This window comes from Heloderma suspectum, chromosome 6, assembly GCF_057233095.1.
Source record: "Heloderma suspectum isolate Gila_16-S chromosome 6, 16-S_ref, whole genome shotgun sequence".
Lineage (NCBI taxonomy): Eukaryota > Metazoa > Chordata > Lepidosauria > Squamata > Helodermatidae > Heloderma > Heloderma suspectum.
Genome location: NC_139463.1, coordinates 116197375 through 116220943, shown reverse-complemented (window position 1 = coordinate 116220943; position 23569 = coordinate 116197375). Strand labels below are relative to the sequence as shown.

General features: G+C 48.4%; 1 protein-coding gene across 32 annotated transcripts; it reads left to right on the top strand.

Annotated features, from left to right (window-relative positions):
• Positions 1–3086: 3086 nt before the first annotated feature.
• Positions 3087–21754, top strand: HNRNPC (heterogeneous nuclear ribonucleoprotein C). Of its 32 annotated transcripts, none has more exons than XM_084806290.1 (9): positions 3087–3186; positions 7114–7139; positions 12599–12867; positions 15845–15920; positions 16428–16475; positions 19347–19507; positions 20294–20395; positions 21138–21295; positions 21392–21754. In XM_084806290.1, exons 3-9 carry the CDS (start codon positions 12627–12629, stop codon positions 21473–21475), a joined length of 870 nt encoding a protein of 289 aa, XP_084662416.1. In that variant the 5' UTR covers positions 3087–3186; positions 7114–7139; positions 12599–12626; the 3' UTR covers positions 21476–21754. The 32 variants fall into 32 exon arrangements, with proteins under 32 accessions (XP_084662416.1, XP_084662412.1, XP_084662408.1 ...); XM_084806286.1 differs by having other exon boundaries at positions 20294–20407; XM_084806282.1 differs by having other exon boundaries at positions 15845–15959.
• Positions 21755–23569: the final 1815 nt, after the last annotated feature.

The following is a 23569-nucleotide window of genomic DNA, read 5'->3' as shown; positions in this document are numbered from 1 at the left end:
TTTCTCTTCGCATTGTTCAGTTGTTCAGTCATGTCCGACTCTTCGTGACCCCATGGACCATAGCACGCCAGGCCTTCCTGTCCTCCGCTCTCTCCCGGAGCGTGCTCAAGTCCATATTCACTGCATCGGTGAGGCTATCTAGCCATCTCATCCTCTGCCGTCCCCTTCTCCTTTTGCCTCCAATCTTTCCCAGCATCAGGGTCTTTTCCAGGGAGTTTTCTCTTCGCATTGTTCAGTCGTGCCCGACTCTTCGTGGCCCCGTGGACCACAGCACGCCAGGCCTTCCTGTCCTGCGCTCTCTCCCGGAGCGTGCTCAAGTCCATATTCATTGCATCGGTGAGGCTATCTAGCCATCTCATCCTCTGCCGTCCCCTTCTCCTTTTGCCTTCAGTCCTTCCCAGCATCAGGGTCTTTTCCAGGGAGTTTTCTCTTCGCATTGTTCAGTTGTTCAGTCATGTCCGACTCTTCGTGACCCCATGGACCATAGCACGCCAGGCCTTCCTGTCCTCCGCTCTCTCCCGGAGCGTGCTCAAGTCCATATTCATTGCATCGGTGAGGCTATCTAGCCATCTCATCCTCTGCCGCCCCTTTCTCCTTTTGCCTCCAATCTTTCCCAGCATCAGGGTCTTTTCCAGGGAGTTTTCTCTTCGCATTGTTCAGTTGTTCAGTCATGTCCGACTCTTCGTGACCCCATGGACCATAGCACGCCAGGCCTTCCTGTCCTCCGCTCTCTCCCGGAGCGTGCTCAAGTCCATATTCACTGCATCGGTGAGGCTATCTAGCCATCTCATCCTCTGCCGCCCCCTTCTCCTTTTGCCTCCAATCTTTCCCAGTATCAGGGTCTTTTCCAGGGAGTTTTCTCTTCGCATTGTTCAGTTGTTCAGTCATGTCCGACTCTTCGTGACCCCATGGACCATAGCACGCCAGGCCTTCCTGTCCTCCGCTCTCTCCCGGAGCGTGCTCAAGTCCATATTCACTGCATCGGTGAGGCTATCTAGCCATCTCATCCTCTGCCGTCCCCTTCTCCTTTTGCCTCCAATCTTTCCCAGCATCAGGGTCTTTTCCAGGGAGTTTTCTCTTCGCATTGTTCAGTCGTGCCCGACTCTTCGTGGCCCCGTGGACCACAGCACGCCAGGCCTTCCTGTCCTCCGCTCTCTCCCGGAGCGTGCTCAAGTCCATATTCACTGCATCGGTGAGGCTATCTAGCCATCTCATCCTCTGCCGTCCCCTTCTCCTTTTGCCTCCAATCTTTCCCAGCATCAGGGTCTTTTCCAGGGAGTTTTCTCTTCGCATTGTTCAGTCGTGCCCGACTCTTCGTGGCCCCGTGGACCACAGCACGCCAGGCCTTCCTGTCCTCCGCTCTCTCCCGGAGCGTGCTCAAGTCCATATTCACTGCATCGGTGAGGCTATCTAGCCATCTCATCCTCTGCCGTCCCCTTCTCCTTTTGCCTCCAATCTTTCCCAGCATCAGGGTCTTTTCCAGGGAGTTTTCTCTTCGCATTGTTCAGTCGTGCCCGACTCTTCGTGGCCCCGTGGACCACAGCACGCCAGGCCTTCCTGTCCTGCGCTCTCTCCCGGAGTGTGCTCAAGTCCATATTCATTGCATCGGTGAGGCTATCTAGCCATCTCATCCTCTGCCGTCCCCTTCTCCTTTTGCCTTCAGTCCTTCCCAGCATCAGGGTCTTTTCCAGGGAGTTTTCTCTTCGCATTGTTCAGTCGTTCAGTCGTGTCCGACTCTTCGTGACCCCATGGACCATAGCACGCCAGGCCTTCCTGTCCTGCGCTCTCTCCCGGAGTGTGCTCAAGTTCATATTCATTGCATCCGTGATGCTATCTAGCCATCTCATCCTCTGTCGTCTCCTTCTCCTTTTGCCTTCAGTCCTTCCCAGCATCAGGGTCTTTTCCAGGGAGTTTTCTCTTCGCAGTAGGTGGCCAAAAAATCTGAGCTTCAGCTTCAGCATCTGTCCTTCCAAGGAGCACTCAGGGTTGATCTCCTTTCGGATGGACTGCCTGGACCTCCTCACTGCACTCAACGGGGCTACCGTCAAGCGGACACGCGCAGGCCGGCGCTTCCGGCCACAAGGCGCGCCACCCCTCCAGCTCCAGACACCCGCCCTTCCCCCGCAGCCCAGCCCAGCCCCTCAACCTGGCCGGGCTTTCCCGCTGAGCGCAACGGGGTTCGCTCGCAGATGAACACGCGCGGGACCGCGGCCCTGCGCATTCACGCCAGGCCCCCCCCCCGCCCCCCCCATCAGGACGCATTGCTCGCTCTGCTCAAATAAACTCAGCGGGTCGCGGCGAGGCGGTGGGGGTCGCTTTCAAACAAGCCAATTGGAATGGGGGTCCCCGCACACGGCAAGCGCGGATTGGTGGAGCCCCGCCGAAGCTGCGCCCCGCGGTTTTTACGCGGGACCAATCGGGGGGCAGGAATCCGTCTCGGCGCTGCGGGCCGCCCAATGACTATTCGAGGCTTCGTGTACGTCATGAGCTCAGGAGCCGTAGGAAATAGAGACACGCTCTCGAGGGACCCGGATGTACGTTAAGCTCCGTATTATAATGACGATAAAGGGCACTTCGGCCTATTGGTTCCGGTCTCTTACCTTTGATAGTAACCTATAACAACCCGAAGTAGGATGAGTGAAAGGGACTCAAGCCATTCAGAAAAGGACATTTGGGCAGCGGGCGGGGTGGAGGAAAATGAGCGGCGGACGGGGGAAAGCATTGCAACTAATCACTGCAAAGGAAGTAGCTGAAGTGACAGTCCAACTGTCCAATCAAAACGTGAATAATTCCATGGGGTATAGATTGACAGCCCTTCTAGCGTATCTGCTTTTGAGTCCCGTCTTCTACCTCGCAAATCTGTCCCGGTTCCTCCCAAACATTGCTTCGTCCTCACCGTCCCATCTTCGAAGTGCGCTTATTGGGCACGCGCTTGATTGACAGCGAAGCGTAGCCAATGATCAAGGCCAAGGTGTTAAACTCGGTCCCAAAGAGAGGGGGCGTGTCGTGAGAAAGGGGGCGGGGCTCTCCTAGATCCGGCCTGCGCGGCGCAGAGGCAGAGGGCGGCGGGGGCGCCATTTTGTGAAGAGTCCGGAGCGTGGATGAGGCGAACGAGGCTGTGAAAAAAAGAGTGAGGAAAAGCTATATATCAGGAAACCGGCGCCGTGCTGGAGTTGGGGCCTCCCGGTGAGTTCATTGCCTGGGGAATAATGCCTGAGGTAGCGGAGGAAAGAGTGGCGACGTTTCTCCCCTTCCCCCGCTTTGGCGGGAGCGGTAATAATGGTATCGCCCTTTCTGTCCCCTTCCCCCCATATCCCGCCCCCCGGCATTGGTATTTCCCCTGTCGGCCTTGTCGAATCGTGCCATTTTCCTTCCAACCTCCCCCCCATTACAAATGGTATATTCCGTTCTCAGTTCCCCCCGTTTCCTCTGGGAGAGACCATAGTACGGGCGAGGGGTGGTGGAAGAAACGAGGTATTTTTGTTCCCCCCACGAGTGGTGGAAGAAAGCGGGGTGTTGATGAGAGGAAAGCCATCTGTGCCCCAGGAACACGCGAGGCCATTGAATTAGGAGGAAGTGGTATTCCTGTCCGTGTCTTCCTTTCCTCTATAGAGGCCCGGGGCGTTCACGCGCCATCCTGTATTCTAATCCGGGTTAGTAGTCTAATAGAGGCTGCAATCCTAGGCCCGCGTCTCTGAGCACAGTGAGACTGGTTTATGAGTGTGCGTGGAAAGGGTGGGTTTATTATTAACAAGAGTGCTTAAAATATTAAAAAGTTGCTGTACAAGAATTAGAAATAACCCAGGCCCTGTTGCACAAATATTTTAAGAAAAGGATAAATTAAACGGATGGGCGTGTTAGGCTGTTGCAACAAAAGCAGAATGCCAGGTGCCACCGTAAAGCAGCTTTCCTCAACCTGGTGCCCTCCAGATGTTTTGGACTACAAATTCCATCCTCAACCATTGGCCACACTGGGTGGGGCTGATGGGAGTTGCAGTGCAAAACATCTGGAATGCACTAGGTTGGGGAAAGCTGCCTTAACGACTGTTGCTGCCTTCCCCAGTCTGGTGCTCTCCAGATGTGTTGAGACTACAGCTCTCAGCATCCCCCAGTTAGCATGCTGGGAGATGTAGTCCAACACATCTGGAGGGCACCAAGTTGGGGAGGGCTGCACTAGTGCAATCCTAACCGGGTTTATTTTGAAGTAAGAGCCACAGAGTTCAATGTACTCCCAAATAATTGTGGATAGGATTGCAGCGAGATGGCCCATGAAAGCCTGTGCCACAATAAAGCTGTTGCCCTTTAACAGTGCTACCACACTCTTGATTGTTTTTAATTTAAACGATTGCATTGGGCTAGTTCCATGGCCTGGTATGGACTGTTGCCATATTAATTTCTATAAGTGATATATAAGATTGGGTGACTTATTTACACCAGGCCAGCTTTGCATCCTGAGCAGTGCTCAAGCTTCTGAGTTGCACAGAAGTCTTGATGCGTCATCTGCTTGATGGAAAAGTTCCCATGTTGAAAGTATTGCATATTGCATTTGCCAGCTGAAGTTCAGTACAGATGCACTGCCTGAATGAATTTGTATTTGCTATTTCATTTTTCATTCATTTAGTAAGGAGGCGGCTTGGGTTCAGCTAGTCCCAACTTTGGGAGAGGGTTAAATAGGATATAGGGAAAGCCAGTTAAATCTCCTTCTGGGGCCTGCTATGTTACTTTTCACTTTGCAATGCTTGGCGGTCCTTGGGAATCAGGTGGCTGTTAAACTGTAATGGGATTTGGGGGGTGTTTTGTATTGCAAAAGTAAGTATCACTTGACCTGCTCTAATGCTTACATTTTGCTCTTGTTGGTACTGTGAGATAGGACACTGGGTGGGCAGGATCAGGTGTGAGGATCCTGCATCCATGCCTTCTCATGAGCTGTGGTATATTCACAACTGCAGATCAGATAGGAATGGAAAGGGAGCATGTATGTATTAATAGGTCCAGGGATGGCCCTTGTACCATTTCAGCATGTACACTGCAAAACGTGAGGATTAACTCAAATTGGAGTGCCCAGGCCCACAGGCTGAACAGGCCCTGGATGCTCAGTAACTTGTAGCACCTGCACTTCATAGCAGCCTGTAACATTGGGCTTAAAGTAATTGATTTACTTAAAATCCTGTCAAAGTGGCATAACAGTACAGCACAGGCGGGCAACTTGTGGTTAGATGTGTTGGCCTACAAGTCGTATGATCTCACCATTGCCTATACTGGCTAGGGCTGATGGGACTTGCAGTACATCAACATCTGGAGACCTCACAGTATGCCCATCACTATCACAGTAAGAAAAAGATAAGGTCCCAAGGCACCTTGAAGGCTTTTGTAGGCCACAGCCTTGATGTCATCAGCTGAAGAAAGCTGAAGCCCACAAACCTTTTCGCTACAATAGACTAGCTTGTCTCTAAGGGGATGCTGCAGAATTTGCTCCAGACCAGAAGTTTGAATCCATGTCTTCCAGGTCCATTGCAAGTAGTCTTTTCTGCTGGGGCACACTTGGAATAATCTGACATTATTAGCCCTATTTCTCTCCATACACCCTCTTCCATCTGTTGAGACAAACTACTTGTACAAATGATAGGGAGATAAGGTGTATCAGGATTGTTTGGTTAGAGAACTGTATATTCCCCCCCCCCCCCCCCGGCATACTCATGAGTTGTCCAAAAATATTAGTAGACTAGTCTGAAAAGGCATTTCAGTTTGCTTGAAGCTGGCATCAAGATGTGTGTAGTGTTAGTTTTGTGCCTGTTTGCATATATATATTGTGCAATTTTTCCAAAGTAATTTCAAAATGACTTTCCTCACCTTTCCCATCCCTTTGCTGTTTTCCCTGCCAATGCTGACCGCTTGAAAGCCATCTTGTATCTCTCCAGGGAAGACATAGCATAGAAGAGAGGAGGAATGTTCTTGCTATAAATTTTCTTCTGACTTAAATAAGGAGTATTTACTAAGGAAAAAAAAATGTGGGTGGTTATCTGCAGTAGTTTCCTGGCTCTTAAGTGCTGGGCTGGAAGAGTAGATTAAAAAGCAGGCACGAGGTAGAATCCAGTGCTCCTTGAAAATGTTTCAAACTGGTATTCAGGGCCAGGAATGCTTCCAGTTCTAAACATGGTGCTAAAAAGCCAGTAGAAGATGGATGCGTGCCTGGCTTACATTTCTGAGGAGTGATGGGTGGAGCGTAATGCTGTGGTGCCTCGATGCCTTTAATGCTCTAACACTTGTGAGGCTTGTAGGCCTTGCTTCTCCCTCAGTCCCATGCATCGGAATCTCTGTGTGTGCGTGCATGTAGCTTTCCTCCTCATCTTTGCTTCAGGGTATTTGTATTAGCTTCAGCACAATCCACCTCCTACCACAAGCTTGCAGGTACCTCTGACGTCGTCCAGTTCGCCTCCTTGGCAACCAGCCGAAACTAACAAGATCAAAGCGGCATCTTAAATTGCGCCTGTGAAGAGGCAGCTGTGAGCTTGGAGTAGCCACGTGGTACTGGCAGCTGGCTTTCTCTGCGGTGGGGGAGACTGGGAGATGTGGGCAAAGTTTCTGGGGTACCCTGACTCATCCTGTCCCTTCTCCTTTCACAGGGCAGCAAGGCGAGAACCCCCAACCCTTCCTTCACTGGAGCTCAGCTTCGTTTTTTTGTTTTTATCCCTCCCCCGCCCCACTGCACGCACCCCCCCTCCAATGTCTTAGAGCAAGCCGTTTTATTAAAATGGTGCCTTTGCGGCCCAGCATTGCCTTGCAGTCAAGCTAAAGCTGGATTGAAAGATGTAATTTTGGAAAAAAAATCACCTTTTTTTTTCCCTGCAGCAGCTGGGTTAGAGGAGGAACCTTTGAGCCTCGCATGAGCTTGCCTCTCTCAGGCATTTTTAGAGTGAAATGGTGTTCAAAGGGCTTGGATTGTTTCCTGCCAGGAGCTCTCCCCTGCCTGGTTCTGCAGTAACCGTGGCTGGAACGAGAGCATGAAAGGGGGAAAAAAAGACAAAAATGAAAGAAAAAATCGTTACTGACTTTGACCTTTTTACACCTCCCGTTTTTCTAATCTGGGCTATTTTTATTTTTGTTTTTTTACAGCGAGATTTTTTTGATCTTCAGCTACAGTAAGTTATTCCATTTTTTCCATTTTTTCCTGCCTTTCCACTGATTTCCTTTTTATCGTTGTTACTAGTTACTTATTGATATTATTGCTACTATGATGGTGGTGACTGTGACTATGATGATGTGTTGCTGATGGTGATGATTAAAAAAAAATGACTGCTGATTTTTAACCGGATGAAAATGGAGTTTTTCTGAGTGATCCTAACTGACTCTGGGCTTTTAACCCCTTGGGGGGGGAAAACGCAACAAGGTTTTTAAAACACATTTTTTTAAAAGTGGATTGATCGCGTTAACTCTTTTTTCCCTCCCTCCCTGATCGCCTGGCTGCCAAGAATGGAACCTGATTTCTCTCCAGAACTTGTTTGAACATCTCAGGAAGTTCCTACACTTTTTATTATTATTTTTTATTTTTTTATTTTTAATATTTTATTTCTGTGCAATTTTTCAACTGTTGCTGCAATATGTCTGTAGTGCTGATCGCTCCCTAGCAGTGACAGCCTTTCCCTGGTCAGACCCCCCCCCCCATCCCTTTCGTGCCCTTCAGTTCCTGTCCTGGTCTTTTCCTCCACACCGTCCCTCCCTTACAAACGCCGTCATGGACACCCAGTCTGGAGTAGCAGAGGCAGCTGCCAGCGGAGCCTCATACGGAGCAGGCACAAACCCATCTTGGCTGATGGTAAGGGGCTGAGTGGGCTTAATTCCAGGCCTCAGCGGCCATCCTTGTTAAAGGCCTCGGTGAAAGAATACACCCCTGCACCGCAGTCATGACCGAGGGTGGCTTTGGCAGATCAGGGTGGATGGTACAAAACCTACAAAGCCAGGTTGGGGAAGGCTGTCAGATATCATTAACAGTGGTGGCGATTGATGGAGGCTTTGTGGGGGTGATAATGGAATGGCCACCCTTCCAGCCTCAGATGCTGTTCCTGAGGCTATTCTAGCAGCTGATCCTATCGCAACCTGCGTTTTAGTGATTCTGCTATTTGGTCTTGCTTGAGAATGCAAGATGAGCCTTGCTGTGTCAGACCAAGGCCCGCCTAGTCTCAACATTCTTTGCAAAAATTTCCAGCCAGCTTTTGTTGGCCCACCAGAAATTGGCCAGTAGTCTTCCTTGTCCCTGCCCAGCAGAACAGAGGCTTCTCAGAATGTGGTAGAGGAGAGTGGCATTAGTGGTTTAAATTTGAAAGGTAGGGCACATCGATATTTCTGAAGAGGTGCACGTACTCCTCCTAAACAAATCTTGGCTTGACTTCCTAGCCAAACCCATTTGTTGTGTCATCACTAATTCTCCCCTGCCCCGCCTGCCCCAGTTTAGTGGAATGTGCAGAGAACTCGAGGAAGGTAGGGGTGATTGCCCTTGTGCTGGACCTTTGAAGAAGATGCAGGCAGCACCTCACTGCTGCTGCCTCCCCCAAAACCCTAACAGGAAGGGAGAACCCCCCCCCCCAAGCTCTCTCTGGAGGAGGAAGCGCTTGCGTCCCCACCCCCTTTCCCACTGGAATGTGGCAGGACACAGCAACATAGAGGCTGCCTGGGAATGATGGGAGTTGTAGGCCAACACATCTGGAGGGCACCAGGTTGGGGGAGGCTGGTCTAGGAAAAAAAGTAGTTTTGTTCCCTTGAGTGCCAGGCTATGCTTTGCTGCTGTGTCCTGCAAAAGACTAATGAAAGAAAAGCAACACTATTTTTCTCCAAGGAGGTCAGGGACCATGACGGGTGTGTATGTGTGTGCTGCTGGCTTATCTCCCTCCCCTAGGTTTTTGCCAGAGGGATCAGTAAAGCATTGCTAGCGCTTTCTGCAGAACCCCTCCCAACTTGAAGCAAAGCCATCACTTCTTCCTCCCTGTTCTTGGTGAAGGAAAAAAAACAGCTTTTTTCTCTGTTGGTTGTGCTTTTTGCAGAGCACCTTGCTGCTGCCTCCTGCAAAAACGGAACGGGAAGAGATGATCCCTTTGTTTTCCACGCAGAAGAAAGGGGTTGTGGTTTCTCTCTTCCCATGTTCATTTTCTGCAGGAGGTGGCAGCAAGCTGCAAAAGCCCAATTTGCAGGAGCCAGAGTATGGGAGAGGAAAGACGAGGTAGTTTCCAGCAAGGAGAGCTTTTGGTGGAAACGGGTGTTCACTATAGCGAGGAGGGAAGTGGTTTTATTGAAACCTGCAACAGACAGAAGCGAAGCTCAAAGCTGGATCTTCTAAGATCCCTTTACATTTGGCCATTAGAGTTGTTTTGGAGGAGGCCTGACAGAATGCTCTCATCACCCTGAGCCTGCACAGAGAGAGTGTCCCTATGCTCAGCTGTATGTTGATAGTACTACAGTAGCATCCCTCTCCTGCTGTCAGTCATGTTTCACCAGTCCTTGCTGCCACATGTTCTCCCAACCCACATGCACACAGTATATCCCCCAACACCCTGACTTGCCAGGTTTCTGGTCAGAACACCCAAGCACTATTCTGTCCACTTCGCACATTTGGGGGTGGGGGTGTACTCACTAGCTGCAACCAAAATATTCTGATTGTTTGTAAGGTCTTGAGCCATCTTCTGCAGCTGTTCTCATTATGCAAAGTTTGTTCACAATTTTCATCTCATTCTTGCCATAACCCATTTACTTTAAGTTAGGCAGAGAGTTTGTGAGCCTCTGGGCACTTCACTGCTGGACAAGGGATCCAAAAGTGGGTCTCCTCCAGCATCCAAATGTATCACTCGATCCCCCACTCTGCATTCTGTTGCTTTGGGTTTGGATCATTTGCTGAATATGCCAAGGCAAGGGCAGTGGAGTCTGAAGGGGAGGCCCTGCCCTATAGCTGCTTTGGGAGCAGCTTGAGAGTGAGGGGGTGGGGAAGCGTTCCTTCATTTTAGAATTCCCTTTGCCAAGAGACTCTAAGCCTCTTCAGAGTATTCCAAGACATCCCTCTCTTGAGTTTGTACAGAGATGAAGTTCAACTACTGATGCTGGTTTATTTCCACTGGTTGCTTTTTAAAGTATATTTTAAACATATTGTTACCAGTTGATACGCACTCCAGTTGAAGGACACGTACCCAGACTTGTGTAGATGTGCAGGAATGGTTTGATGTAAATCAGCCTTCCCCAACCTGCTGCTGTCCAGACTATAGCTCCCATCATCTTCACCCAGCGTGGCCAATGGTCATGCTGCTTTGGGATGATGGGACTTGTAGTCCAGCACATCTGAAGAGCACCAGATTGGGGAAGGCTGATGTAAATGGTTGAAAAGAGTCTGGAATGTGAGTGAGATTGGGTTTTTTCCAGCTATATTAATAACTGAAAATTATACCCTGGGCCTGGGGGTTACTTGGGATGCCTTAGTGGCCCCAGAAACTCCTTTAAATGGAAGATTAGAGCTTCCATCTAGGGAATTTGGGCACCAAGTTCTAACTGAGGTTAGAATTTGGTGCTCAAGCTCCCACATTATACATATTTTGAGAAGAATCCATAAATATGTGTTAAAAGTTCTCTCACAACTAGAAATTCTGCTACCTGTTTTCCAAACTCTTTGTATCCATTACCCCTGAACTGGAGTGTGTGGGGCTTTTTCTCAGTGATGTGGGGTTTCCAGAAAATCTTGAACTGGGAAATTTTCCAGTGCAAATTAGGGTCATTTGCATAGAAAAACATTTAGTTTGCATCAGAAAACGTTCTGATGCCCTAGAGCATGGGTGGTCAACTTGTGGCCCTCTAGAAATTTTGGCCTACAGCTCGCATCATCCCTCATCATTTGCTGTGCTGGCTAGAGCTGATGGGAGCCATAGGCCAAAACATCTGGAGAGCCACATGTTGCCCACCCCTGCCCTAGAGAGATCCAATTTAGCGTGTTCGTTTTATCTGTATTTAGTAAAGAACACTAAAAAAAAATCATGGTTCTTTTTTGTCCCAATATACCACAAGTATTTGACCTGAAATATATGAGAGGGGAAATTAAAGGACACTTAGTGTGATTTAATTGTTATATTATGTAAAAAAAATTATTGGAATACCTGTAAAAATTTAAAGGCAATAGCACGTACTTCCCTTACATTGTTTAAATTTAAGGGTGGGGGGGGTACTGAAAACTGCTACCAATCCAAGAACTATGTGTGATATGCTGACAGCTACTCACCTATTTCAGCAGAGTTGAACTCTTCCTCTGAGGTTGTTGGGGCACCTTCAGTTTTGCTATCACTATTTATTCTATCCATGTCACTCTGAGACACATGTATTTCAGTGACATATATATAGATATTTTCTTGCATACTTGCTAAGGATAATCACCTGAAAACATTAATTACAACTTTGAACCTGCCAAGCTTGCTTAGTATTGTATCTGCAATTGTCATACATTCATTTTTACTAATGAAGTTATGAAATGGAAAATTTTGTGTGGAAAAATAAAACACTTGAAAATTTCTGTTTTGGAAAATTTCTGTTTTGGAAAATTTCCCACCCCACATCACTGCTTTCTCTGTTGTGGTGTTTTCCTGTGAATGCTTGTTTAAAACAAAGTTGAATAAAGTTGACCCCACACCAGGAGGTAGATGCTTGTTGTTAAAAACGGGCTAGCAGTTCTCTCCTGAGACCAGACTGGCCTCTGGTAGAGGCCCTTGCATCCTGGAACACCACTACTAGCCTTCAGGCAAAACATCACACACAGCCAACCCTCCTCCTGTGAGAGAATGGGCCAGTTTGCACATCATCATAAGCCCCGGTGGGTTAATTAACCCTTGGGGTGCTGCAGAGTGTGCCAGCCACCATCTTTGAATATGCAAGCACTGGCCAGCAGTTGCTGTGGCTTGTTGTGTCATACCAACCTGGGCAGTGTGGATTATTTGAGGGTTAAACAACCCTTGCATAACTCTAAAACAGACTATGGGTTATGCGCGGGTTGCTTACCCCTTGCACAACCTCTGCTGCCCGGGTTCGCACAACATAACCAGCCATGTGAATTGCTGGCTGGGGCATGCCTATTCAAGACAGCAGCCAGCATGCGCTGCAGCGCCCTGCGGGTTAGTGAAACTGCGGTGGCTTGTTGTGATGTGTGGACTGAGTCTGTATGGATAGTTGAGTGGTAGGAGGCAGCTTTGCCAACGTCCTTTCCCCCTCACTTAATATCTGCTTTCTGAAAAAATTATTTGCATGGTATCGATCTTTTCCCCCATTGTTTTTAAGAGGGGGAAAGCTGGCACCTGCTAGCAAGACTGCTTTGTCTTCCTACATGAAGGATGGGTCTGAGATTTCCCAGCATGCCTCAGGCTGGTGGCTTCTCGTTCAGGGAAGAGGGGGAAAATATTTCTTGTAGACTGCACCAGAAGGCATGCACGCTTGTGTGTATGTGAGTGCGTGCGTGTGTATGTATTCTTTGCGGCTAGTTGTATGTGTGTTGAGGCTTTGAAATCCTCTTGTGACTGCTTACCCTTCTCTGACCATCTTCTTCTCTGCCTCACTGCCCCCCCCCGCCCCCCTCCGCTCACACCAGGTCTGTGTTCCTGCTGCGTGCGTGAGTCATGGCCAGCAACGTCACCAACAAGACAGACCCGCGCTCCCTGAACTCTCGCGTCTTCATCGGGAACCTCAATACGCTAGTGGTGAAGAAGTCTGACGTGGAAGCCATCTTCTCCAAATATGGCAAGATTGTCGGCTGCTCTGTGCACAAGGGCTTTGCCTTTGTGCAGTACGTGAATGAGCGCAACGCTCGTTCTGCTGTGGCAGGAGAAGATGGCAGGATGATTGCGGGCCAGGTCCTAGGTATGTTTTGTGCTGCTTGTGCGGCCTTCCAATTTCTTAGTCCTGGATGGCACCAATGCCAGCCCAGTTCTAGTGAACGTCTTCCTTGCTTACGTATAGCATGTGACCGTGTCTCGGCTTTGAATGGGAGGCTGTTGAGATGCCTAGGCAAGGGAGTGGGGGTGGGGTTGCAGGACTGTAGCAGGGGAGAGCAAAAGGAAGGTGGAGGTCAAAATGAGATATTTGGGTGAGGAAGCACCGAAGGTTGCCATTTCGATTCACTTTGAGATCTATTCTGGTTTGCTTCAGTGGTAATAAGAGCCATTGCTCACCATGCAGAACAGTCCTTCAGGTCAGTTGTTTTCTACTGTGTGCCTAAGGGGTGTGTGTGTTTCTTGGTAATGGTCACAATTCAAGTACGTTAAGCTGAGAAAGTGGATGGCTTTGGCCGAGTGGGGCATGTGACAATCCAGTGCTCTCTGCCACCCCGAGATCGTTGTTGTGCTTATCTCTCCATAGTGAACAACTGCAGCTAATTTGAGATGCTGGGCCTGGCATGGATAGCCTGTTACCCTACAACACCCCCCCCCCCCCCAATCTTAGGCTTCCAGAGGGGCAGGTAGAATGGGCAGCTAGAGAATTTGTGTCAAGTCCTTCCTTCAAATTGGTTCACATGTTTGCCTAGACACAGGATAAGGAGAAGCACGTGCAACTTGTGTGGCTGGTTTCCCTGTAACGTGTGTTTCACTGGGGGAGGCTCCAGAGAGTTGGAACTAGCCTGGTTTGAAAGCCACAATTGCAAACACCTCCCTCTCCCAAGAGCCCACCACCAAAGTGCTGCAGATGCACAGAATCCTCTCTTTCTCCCCTCTGCCTCCTGCAGTCATGCAAATAGGCCCCCAAAAGGTTTGTAGCTCACAAATATTTACTGCGCTACTTTTTATCGAAGTTGCCTAAGGCCATATTGTGACCAGGGGCAGAGGGGGGAGGAATTTGTGCTGTTTCCTTTTAGGAAAAACTTTCCTGCCTGGTTATTGGGATAGACTTTCCCTCTCTGCATGGGACTTGTGAGCAGCTATTGAAAAGCTTGCTCCAGTACAGGAATCTCAGCTTTGCTGGTGAGGAGTTCTTGTTTCCTCCCAGTGCTGTTTCCACCAGACAAACTTTTTCTGGTGAGTTGAGGAGTCTTTGTTCTGCATAATAGCCTAACCCTCACCCAGCAGTGATCATCAGTTGCAGCTTGCCTGGGAAGGGCTGCTTAATCTTTTAGTTCTGGTAGGATTAGACTAGATTTCCTGCAATGGGGAAGGGAGAGTAGTACTTCCCATCCAGCAGTAAGGAGGTAACATGTGACAAGATGGTAGAAGATGGGTTGGATGCTACAACTGTTCGGTGGATCCACACTGGGTTGAACAGCTGTACCCACTGAGTCGTCATTAATGGCTCTGGGTCAACCAGGAGGGAGGTCTCGAATGGAGTGCCACAGGGCTCTGTCCTTGGCCCTGTGCTGTTCAGTGTTTTTAGAAATGACTGGGATGAGGGTGTAGATGGGATGTGAATCAGATTTGCAGATGACATGAAGCAGGGAGCAATCGCTAGCACTCTAGAAGGTGCAATCCAGACTTTAAAGGATATTGACTGGCTGGAATGCTGGGCTGGAACTAACAAGATAAAATTCAGCAAAGAAACATGGGAAGTCTTGCATTTAGGTACTAAAAATCAAAGGCACAAGAATAGGATGGGAGAGACCTGGCTTGGCAGGTGTAGATGTGAAAAGGATTTAGGTGTTTTAATGTATCACAAGCTGAATATGAGCTGAAAGTGCAATGCAGCCGGTAAAAAAGCCAATGAAATCTTAGGCTGCGTTTATTCATTTATTTATTGCATTTCTATCCTGCCTTTTTTCCTCTTGCAAGGAACCCAAGGTGGCTTACATTATCCTCCTCCTCTCCATTTTATCCTCACAACAACCCTGTGAGGTAGGATGGGCTGAGAATCTGTGACTGGCCCAAAGTCACGCAGTGAGCTTCCATGGCCAAGTGGGGACTAGAACCTGGATCTCCCAGTTCCCAGTCCAACACTTTCACCACTACACTACACTGGCTCTGCGTTAACAGAAGTATAGTGTCCAGATCTTGGGAAGGTGTTATTCCACTGTACTTTACAGTGAGTGGGCCACATTTGGAGTACTGTATGCAGTTCTGGGCACCACATTTTAAGAAGAACATTGACAAACTGCAGCATGACCAGGATTAGGGGTCTGGAAGCCAAGTCCGTTGAGAAATGGTTGAAAGAGTTTGGCTTTGTTTCACCTAGAGAAGATTAAGGGGAGACTTGGTAGCAGTTTTCTAGTATCTGAAAAGGATGTCATATAGAAGAGGGGGCAGAGTTGTTCTCGGTTGTTCCAGAGGGTAGGACAAGGACCAATGGGCACAAATTGCAGGGAAGCAAATTTTGGCTAAACATTAGGAGAAGCTTCCTAATGGTACGAGCTGTTGGACAGGCTGCCTCAGGACGTGATAGGCTCTTTTACACTCAAGGTATTTAAGCAGAGGCTGAACAGCGAGCATTCCAGATCCTTCATGGAGCAGAGGGGTTGGACTTAGAGGACCTCCAAGTCCCCCTCCAACTCATCATTGGTGCATTGACTGACAAGTGGCTAACGGTCACAGCAGAGATGAGATGGCTTCATCAATACTAATATTATTAAAGTTTCAAATCTTGACAAATATCCACAACACCTTTCCTGGCATTTTCAGTGTCCCCAGTTGCATTTAATTGCTCGTGATTTCTACGTTAGCACTGGAGGATGCATCTTATATCTTTCCAACTATATATTTACTGGGCAGTAAGTTGGCTGTGCCTATTATTGCATCCTCTCTTATCTCCTACAACAGAGAGCTCAAAAGCACATTAGCCCCCAGATGTATGGCAGGCTTCATTTTGCTTCAGAGATCTGTGAGATGCAGGCTTTCAAACTGGCCCATTTGTCTTTCAGATATTAACCTGGCTGCTGAACCGAAGTTGAACCGGGGCAAAGCTGGGGTGAAGAGATCGGCCACAGAGATGTACGGGTCAGTAGCCGCACCACCTTCTCCGTCCCCTCTAGTCAGGTCGGGACCCTTATGTTTTCATTATTTTAACTTCTATTTTTTATTTATCTTGGTTTGTGCCCTGCAGTGAGCAATGCCTCCAATTGTTTTATTGTCCAGCTGAGTGTATAGAGAGGGTGTGTATGAGTGTGAGTGCATGTGTATGTATCCATGTGCATGTGAGAGGCTGTGCCAGAATGGTTTTTGTGTACCTTGGGTGACAAAACTTGCCATCTCCCTGGATTCCAGTGCCAAGCCGCAGATGGCTTTGAAGAGAGAGTGGTGGAGAGGGTGGATTTGGGATGGACTCAAGGTTACCTTTGCTTTTACACTGTGAATAACTGTCTTTAGCCTTTGATATGCCAGGCTGGGCCGCCTGATACTGATAGCTAAAAGATGGTGTATGGCCTCCAGCCTTTCCTGAGCAGGATTCCTTTCCTTGACAGCCTCCCTGAGACCTGACCACGCCTCCTGTGCTTTGTCTTTCAGGTCATCTTTCGACCTGGACTATGACTTCCAGCGTGACTACTATGACAGGTAGGTGAACTGGGCATCGTATCTAATTCCTTTTGGTAGAAGAGGAAGTGCCAATACACTGCTTTGAAGAGAGTAAGCATTGGACATAGTAGGTGGTCATTCCCAATCCCAAATATTCAGACTTTGCTACAGATCAGTGTGGGTTCTCCAAGCTGTAGGTCATAAAACACACTCTCAGATCTTTTTAATTTTTGCTTGGTCGGTATAAGCTTGGGCTCTTGTGTGCTTGATGCATTTTGGGATTCTGCTGCTGCGGAAGGTGAGGAAGATGAGGGTAGAAGGTGTGGTGATGTTTAAAGAGAGAGGGATTACTCTTACTTAGGCAGCGACATCTTCAGAAGGCTCTCTGCGTGTGGGAAAAGCGGAGGTGCTTGTGTCTTCAGCTGAAAGGAAGCTGCGGGGGAGATAAAACAGTTTTGGGGAGGGGCCAGGTGGTAAGGGCGCATTCTGTGCACAAAGAAGGGCTCAGTCCTTGGCACCTCCAGGTTGGGCTGGGAAAGACTCATGCCTCAAACCCTGGAGCCCCGCTGCCAGTCATTGTAGGCAATACTTGAGCTACTTGGGCCCATGGTCTGGCTTGGTATAAGGCAGCTTCCTGTGGTACAAGGAGGTACATTACAATGTTTTAGCCCATTATTCTCATATGTTGTACTCCTTCCAGCGCCAGGTGAAGACCTTTTTATTTTCCCAGTATTTTAGCTTCCTAGTCGTTTAGCTCTGATGTTTTAAATCTGTATTTTAAATCTCTGCATTGCTGCTAGGTTTTATTCTGGTTGTACTGTTATATTGTGGCTTTAAGCATTCATATTTTATATTGTTTTATGCTGCGCTTTGTGGTTTTAATGTTTGTGAACTTCCCAGAGAGCTTCAGCTATTGGGCGGTATAGAAATGAAATGAAATCAATCAATCAATCAAATTCTCATCTCTGACAGATCTTGGGAAGGTGTCTTTCCTGGGATGCTTCCATATGCCAAGCTTAGGCCCTACCAATAGGCCATTTTTCTTTCCATAGGGTGCTTTCTGGATTTATTTGACATCAAATGTTGGAAAGAGGAGAAACTGCCATTGAGCTCATGGATGGGCAAGAGGGGGATTAAGGTGCAAGGAAGGAGAATTCAGTTAAATGTTTTGGGGTGGAGGGAAGTAGAGAGAGGCCTATTCTGAACAGAAGAGAACTCTGGGGCATCCTCATGCATTCTGTTGAACAGGATCCTGTTGGTTGAGGAGTGTGAGTGTGTGTGTGTGGGGGGGGGGGGTGCAGGAGCATGTAAGTGCTACAGGAGCAAGCCATGCTGTTGGAAGAAATCCCTAAAGGGGTTCCTGATCTTCAGAAAGGGTAAAAAGGAGGAACCTGGGAACTACAGACCAGTCAGTCTGACATCAATCCCTGGGAAAATTCTGGAGCAGATGATAAAGCAATCCATCTGGAAGCACCTTGAAAACAATGCAGTGATTACTCGAAGCCAACATGGATTTGTCAAGAACAAATCCTGCCAGATGACTCTGATCTCATTTTTTGATCAAGTAACCTCCCTTGTGGACCGTGGGAATGCTGTAGCCATCATATACCTCGACTTCAGCAAAGCTTTCGACAAAGTGCCCCATGATATCCTGATAAGCAAACTAGCTCAAAGTGGGCTAGATGGAACAACGATCCGGTGGTTCCACAGTTGGCTACAGAATTGGACTCAAAGAGTGCTTATCAATGGGACCTTCTCAAACTGGGGAGAGTTAACGAGTGGGGTACCGCAGGGCTGAGTCCTGGGCTCAGTGCTCTTCAACATTTGTATTAATGACTTGGAGGAGGAGGTGCAGGGAATGCTGATCAAATTTGCAGATGACACAAAATTGGATGGGATAGCTAATACTTTGGAAGACAGAAACAAAATTCAAAGTGATCCGGATAGACTGGAGCGCTGGGCAGAAAACAACAGAATGACATTGAATAGGGATAAATGCCAAGTTCTGCACCTAGGAAAAAGAAACCAAATACACAGTTACAAGATGGGGGATACGTGGCTCAACAACACTACAAGCGAGAAGGATCTTGGAATTGTTGTCGATTATAAGCTGAATATGAGCCAACAATGTGATGTGGCTGCAAAAAAGGCAAATGCTCTTTTGGGCTGCATTAATAGAAGCATAGCTTCCAAATCCTGGGAAGTACTAGTTCCCCTCTACTCAGCACTGGTTAGGCCTCATCTGGAGTACTATGTCCAGTTCTGGGCACCACACTTTAAGACGGATGCAGACAACCTGGAGAGGGTATAGAGGAGGGCAACAAAGATGATCAGGGGACTGGAAACAAAGCCCTATGAAGAAAGCCTGAAAGAACTGGGCATGTTTAGCCTTGAGAAGAGAAGACTGAGGGGAGATAGGATAGTGCTCTTCAAGTACTTGAAAGGTTGTCCCAGAGAGGAAGGCCAGGATCTCTTCTCGATCATCCCAGAGTGCAGGACACGAAATAATAGGCTCAAGTGACAGGAAGCCAGATTCCGGCTGAACATCCAGAAAAACTTCCTGCCTGTTAGAGCAATACGACAATGGAACCAATTCCCTAGGGAGGTGGTGGGCTCTCCCACACTGGAGGCGTTCAAGCCGAGGCTGGACAGCCATCTGTCAGGGATGCTCTGACTTGGATTCCTTCATTGAGCAGGGGGTTGGACTCGATGGCCTTGTAGCTCCCAACCCTACTGTTCTATGATTCTGTGATGCTTTGGGTTAGTTCACATGAGCAAAAGCATATATTTTGCAGTGTCTTGGAGCAGAGGATGCTTGTGTGTGTGGCGTTGAAGGGCAAGGAGGCAGTTGCTTTGCAACAGCAGTCAAAGGGACTGGCTTCGTGATGATGGGCTCTCTTGTGCTCCTAGGATGTACAGCTATCAAGCCCGAGTGCCGCCTCCGCCTCCCATTGCCAGGGCCGTGGTGCCCTCCAAACGCCAGCGGGTGTCTGGCAACACCTCCCGCAGAGGCAAGAGCGGATTCAACTCGAAGAGTGGGCAGCGCGGGTCATCTTCCAAGTCTGGGAAATGTACGTATTGAACTTGCTTGTGGGGTTGTGGTGGATGGAATCAGCCTGAAGGGGTGGGGGGAAAGCCCAGTGACTTGAAATGGGATTCTGAAAAGCCTCCCCCCACCCCGATGCCTCTGCATTAAGACTCAGCAGTGCCTCTTGTTGAGGGCATGTTGCCAGAGCCTTACAGAAAACCATGGGGAATTGGCCAGATCTAAACTGTGCTTCTGGCTCTGTCAAGACACAAGAGAACTGCTGACCTCCTGAGAGAAGGGGTCCCCTAACCCAGACCGTTCTTTTCTGGTATTGGGAAGCAGAGAGGTGGCAAAGCTCCTAGTGAAAGCCTGGCAGCAGTAGCATCTTGTCTGCCCTATTCCTGTCCCCTCCCTTTAAAGGCCTTCGTATTTAGGCAAAGGCTTTCCATGTGTAAGTGGGTCTGTTGGGTTGGGCACTGTTTTTATTGTATTTTTTTGCATTGTTTTATTTTAATGAAGTTTTATTTCTGATTATAAGCTGCCTTGAGTGCCATTTTATTGGTAGAAAGGCAGGGCACAAATCAAATATACATATATTTCTAAACTGTGTGTGTGAGAGAGGGAGAGAGAGAGAACGAACATCCTGTGTCTGGGCTGTTTGTTTTGCTGATCCCTTGAATTTATATTTGTGTGAACTACTGTCTTGTAGTTCCTAACCTGTTATTGAGATGGTGGTGTATTAAGTATGTTGTAAGCCACATTGAATGTGTGGTTAAAAATGGCAGGATATATCAATACTTGGAATAATGTGCTCCCATCCTTATTTCAGTGAAAGGGGACGATCTGCAGACCATTAAGAAGGAACTGACCCAGATTAAGCAGAAAGTGGATTCCCTGCTGGAAAGCCTGGAGAAGATAGAGAAAGATCAAAGTAAACAGTCGGGTGAGAGGGGTGGGTTGGATGGGAAGGAGGGAAGAGAAGGGCCTGGGAACACTTAATGGGCCTGGGACCTTTGTGGGGGATGAATGCCCTGAAGCGTTTTCTTTGGGCTGAATCCCTTTTTCTCCCCAATAAAAAGAGTACCTTGTTTGTGTAGGGGTGGGGTGGGTGTAACCTGAAGGCCTAGGGCTGCATGTTGGCAGGTGGACAGAATATGTAACATTCTTGGTGGTTTTCTGTGTAGTCTTGCATTTTGGGTTTTCAGAACAGCAACCAACTGAGAGAATTTCTCAGTAAATCACCTTCGCTGTTGCTCATTGCAGCTGCTGACCACAACTGCGAGAGAAGGGCTGTTGCCTCTCCCTGTGCTGTGTGCAGGAGGGGAGTCCACCTTCCCCAAACCCTTTGTGTACAACCAGAGCCCTCCACCACAGCCTTGCAAATGAGCCTGCAAAAGCTGCTAGTTCACATGTGTGTTTCTAGCTGTTGGCATACATACCTTGGTGGCCTGATTAGAAAGAGCCAATCCCCTCCAGTTTATGAAGGTTCCTCCGCCTTGGGCGTGATTCTGGCTCGCCTCGGGCAATTGGCTGTTTGACCAGCGTGCTCTAGGAAGTTTTCACCGCTGAACAGGCAAGAGGCCTGAAAGTGTGGCGATGACCTAGAAGGCTAGAAACAGGTGAGCGGTTCCGATTCTCTGCTGGACCCTCCTCTCTATATCCTCCCTTCCTAGAACTGAAGAATGACAAGTCGGAGGAGGAGCAAAGCAGCAGCTCTGCAAAGAAAGAAGAGAGCAATGTCAAGATGGAGTCTGAGGCTGGGGCAGACGACTCCGCTGAGGAAGGGGACCTGCTGGACGATGATGACAACGAAGACCGGGGAGACGACCAGGTACGAAGCTGGAGGCGGCAGAGAGCCAGGAGCGAGGAGCGCGGCTCTCCCTGTTTTCTAACTCGGCCCCTCTGCCTGTCCCCTTCTCTCTCTCAGCTGGAGTCCATCAAGGGTGACGACAAGGAGCCTGAAGAAGGTGAAGATGACAGAGACAGCGCCAATGGCGAAGATGACTCCTAAGAGCCCGGCACACCTCTCCTCTCCCCTCCCTGACAAACACGACGTTCTTCTGATATTGAGCCTCTCACCAGCCCCTTGCTGGCTGCTTCCTCGCTGTCCTTCTCCCCTCCCTCTCTCAGCCCTGCGTGTTCATGATGTTGTGTCTTCTGTTGCATCTGCCCTTCCTCCCCCCCCTCCTAATCTTCCCCAGTAGTTCGGTTACGCCCCCCTGTAATTCTCCTCTTTTAATTTTGATACCTCTTTATTGACTTAACAATTAAAAAGGACGTATTGTTTTTAGATGGCTTGTCTGTTGTGCCTTTGCTGTAACGGAGCGTCTTCTGTCTAAGAGGGCATGTGTTGTCATGTGTTATGGGGGGTGTACTATTGGCAGTTCTTTGCTGCTTCCCACTCAGCTACCAGGGAGAAAGCAGAGCCTTGAGGTCAGAAGCCTGGCTTTAAAGATGCAGTGCAGGTGGTGGTGTTTTTAAGAGGTTGATAATGCTGGTCCTGCATAGCTGCTAATGCATTTGCAGGACTACTTTGAAGATGACCCCCAAAGCGGGGTGGAAGCGAGAGGAGAACTGGGCCCGTGCTGGGTTTATTCTTGAAAGACATACAGACATATCTGGGAGAGCTTCGTGGGAAAGAAGCAGCTTCTCTTCATAATCCTAAATTCACAGCTGTTACAAAACATTTAGGTCTTATTTCCACCACAGGGAACTTGTGTGCTGTTCTCTTAAATAAGAGCAGTTTCCTTAAATCAGAGCTTGGCGATGCTTTTGGTAAGGTGCAAATGTTTTCAATTTAATGTGGTATAAGCTTACTGGCCAAACACGGTGTGCCTGTGTGAGTGTGGAAACAAATGCTCTCACGAGCGTTTGCACTCACCTGTGCACGTGGGGAAAAAAGCAGCCTTCGGTGATGGACAGTAGAAGCAGAAGAGGAGCCTCTTCTACCTCAGCAGAGAATGCTTTGTTGAACAAGGAGCAGTCTCCTTCGCTCACTATCGCTTTCTGACTTTACCAATAGTAGCTGCTTATTCCAAGGAAAAGGCTAGATGTGGAAAGTGCTTGCCATCAAGAGAAACACCCCCCCCCTCAATAATATTGGCTGTAAGGATTACTGAGAGTGCTTTGAAGTGGTTTAAAGCACATACTATTAAAAACAATGGATAACTGACATTCCCATGTTACTGATAATCATTTCCATGCATTAGTAACAGCATTGCTGGGAAGCATTTGCCCCATCCCAAGTAATAGTCCCTGGGAAGGGAAGGAGGATGGAGCCTGTGCGAACACTCACCTAAGCTGTGACACAAGAGTTAGGGGTGGGTTTGGTTGTGTTTGAAAAAGCACTTCACTGCAAGCATCAATGATACGCAGCAACACGTTCCATTTGGTGGTAGGGTCTTGACGTACTTGTTACCAGAGGGTGTGAGTGAGCATCCTAGCACGTGGTGTGTGCCTCACCACGTTGCTAAAGCAGTGCTGTGTACATGACCCAAGAATGGAAACCAGGGAAGGTGGTTTGTGGAGCAGGAATGTGTTTGACCTGAACACACAAAAAGCCACTCTGATTATGGATGTAAGCTTTGGTGTATTCCCCTCCCCCCCTGAGCAGTGTGAGGTTTTAAAACTAGCTTTAAAGAAAACGTGACATGCTGTATCCAGTCCTTTGATGAAGTGATAGGCACACTCCTCAATTAAACCTATGCATCTGGTGAAGCTGCATAACATAGATTTAAGCTGTTCCTTCAGAAGTTTGCTTCAAAATAAGGCTGTGCTCCTAACCAGCAATTGGTGCCCCTATCCCTGTGGATTTCAGCTCTGCATTGGCTTCTAGCAGACAAGAGACTACAGCTGGAGACCCTGCTGCACCTCTACCCAATGTGTTATGCTCTGCAGTAATTACTATTTACTGAGATTTTTAATCTGCCTTTCAAGGTGCGCTGCTCTCACAAGGCAACTTAGAATACTACAGAAACATGAACATACAGTTCCAATTAAACATGACTGTGCCCCCCTCCTGCAGCAGGAGCTGCTATTGATTTTTAAGTACTAAATGCAGACTGGACAAACGAGTCAGTCCCAGTAACAGGGATTGGCCAGTTTG

Bases quoted from the DNA above. Each gene is read 5' to 3' on its own strand.
- HNRNPC (XM_084806265.1), top strand. From the start codon at position 12,627: ATGGCCAGCAACGTCACCAACAAGACAGACCCGCGCTCCCTGAACTCT. The intron at 15,960-16,427 runs GTCGGGACCCTT...TTTGTCTTTCAG, and splicing joins TCTCCGTCCCCTCTAGTCAG to GTCATCTTTCGACCTGGACT. The intron at 16,476-19,346 runs GTAGGTGAACTG...TTGTGCTCCTAG, and splicing joins CAGCGTGACTACTATGACAG to GATGTACAGCTATCAAGCCC.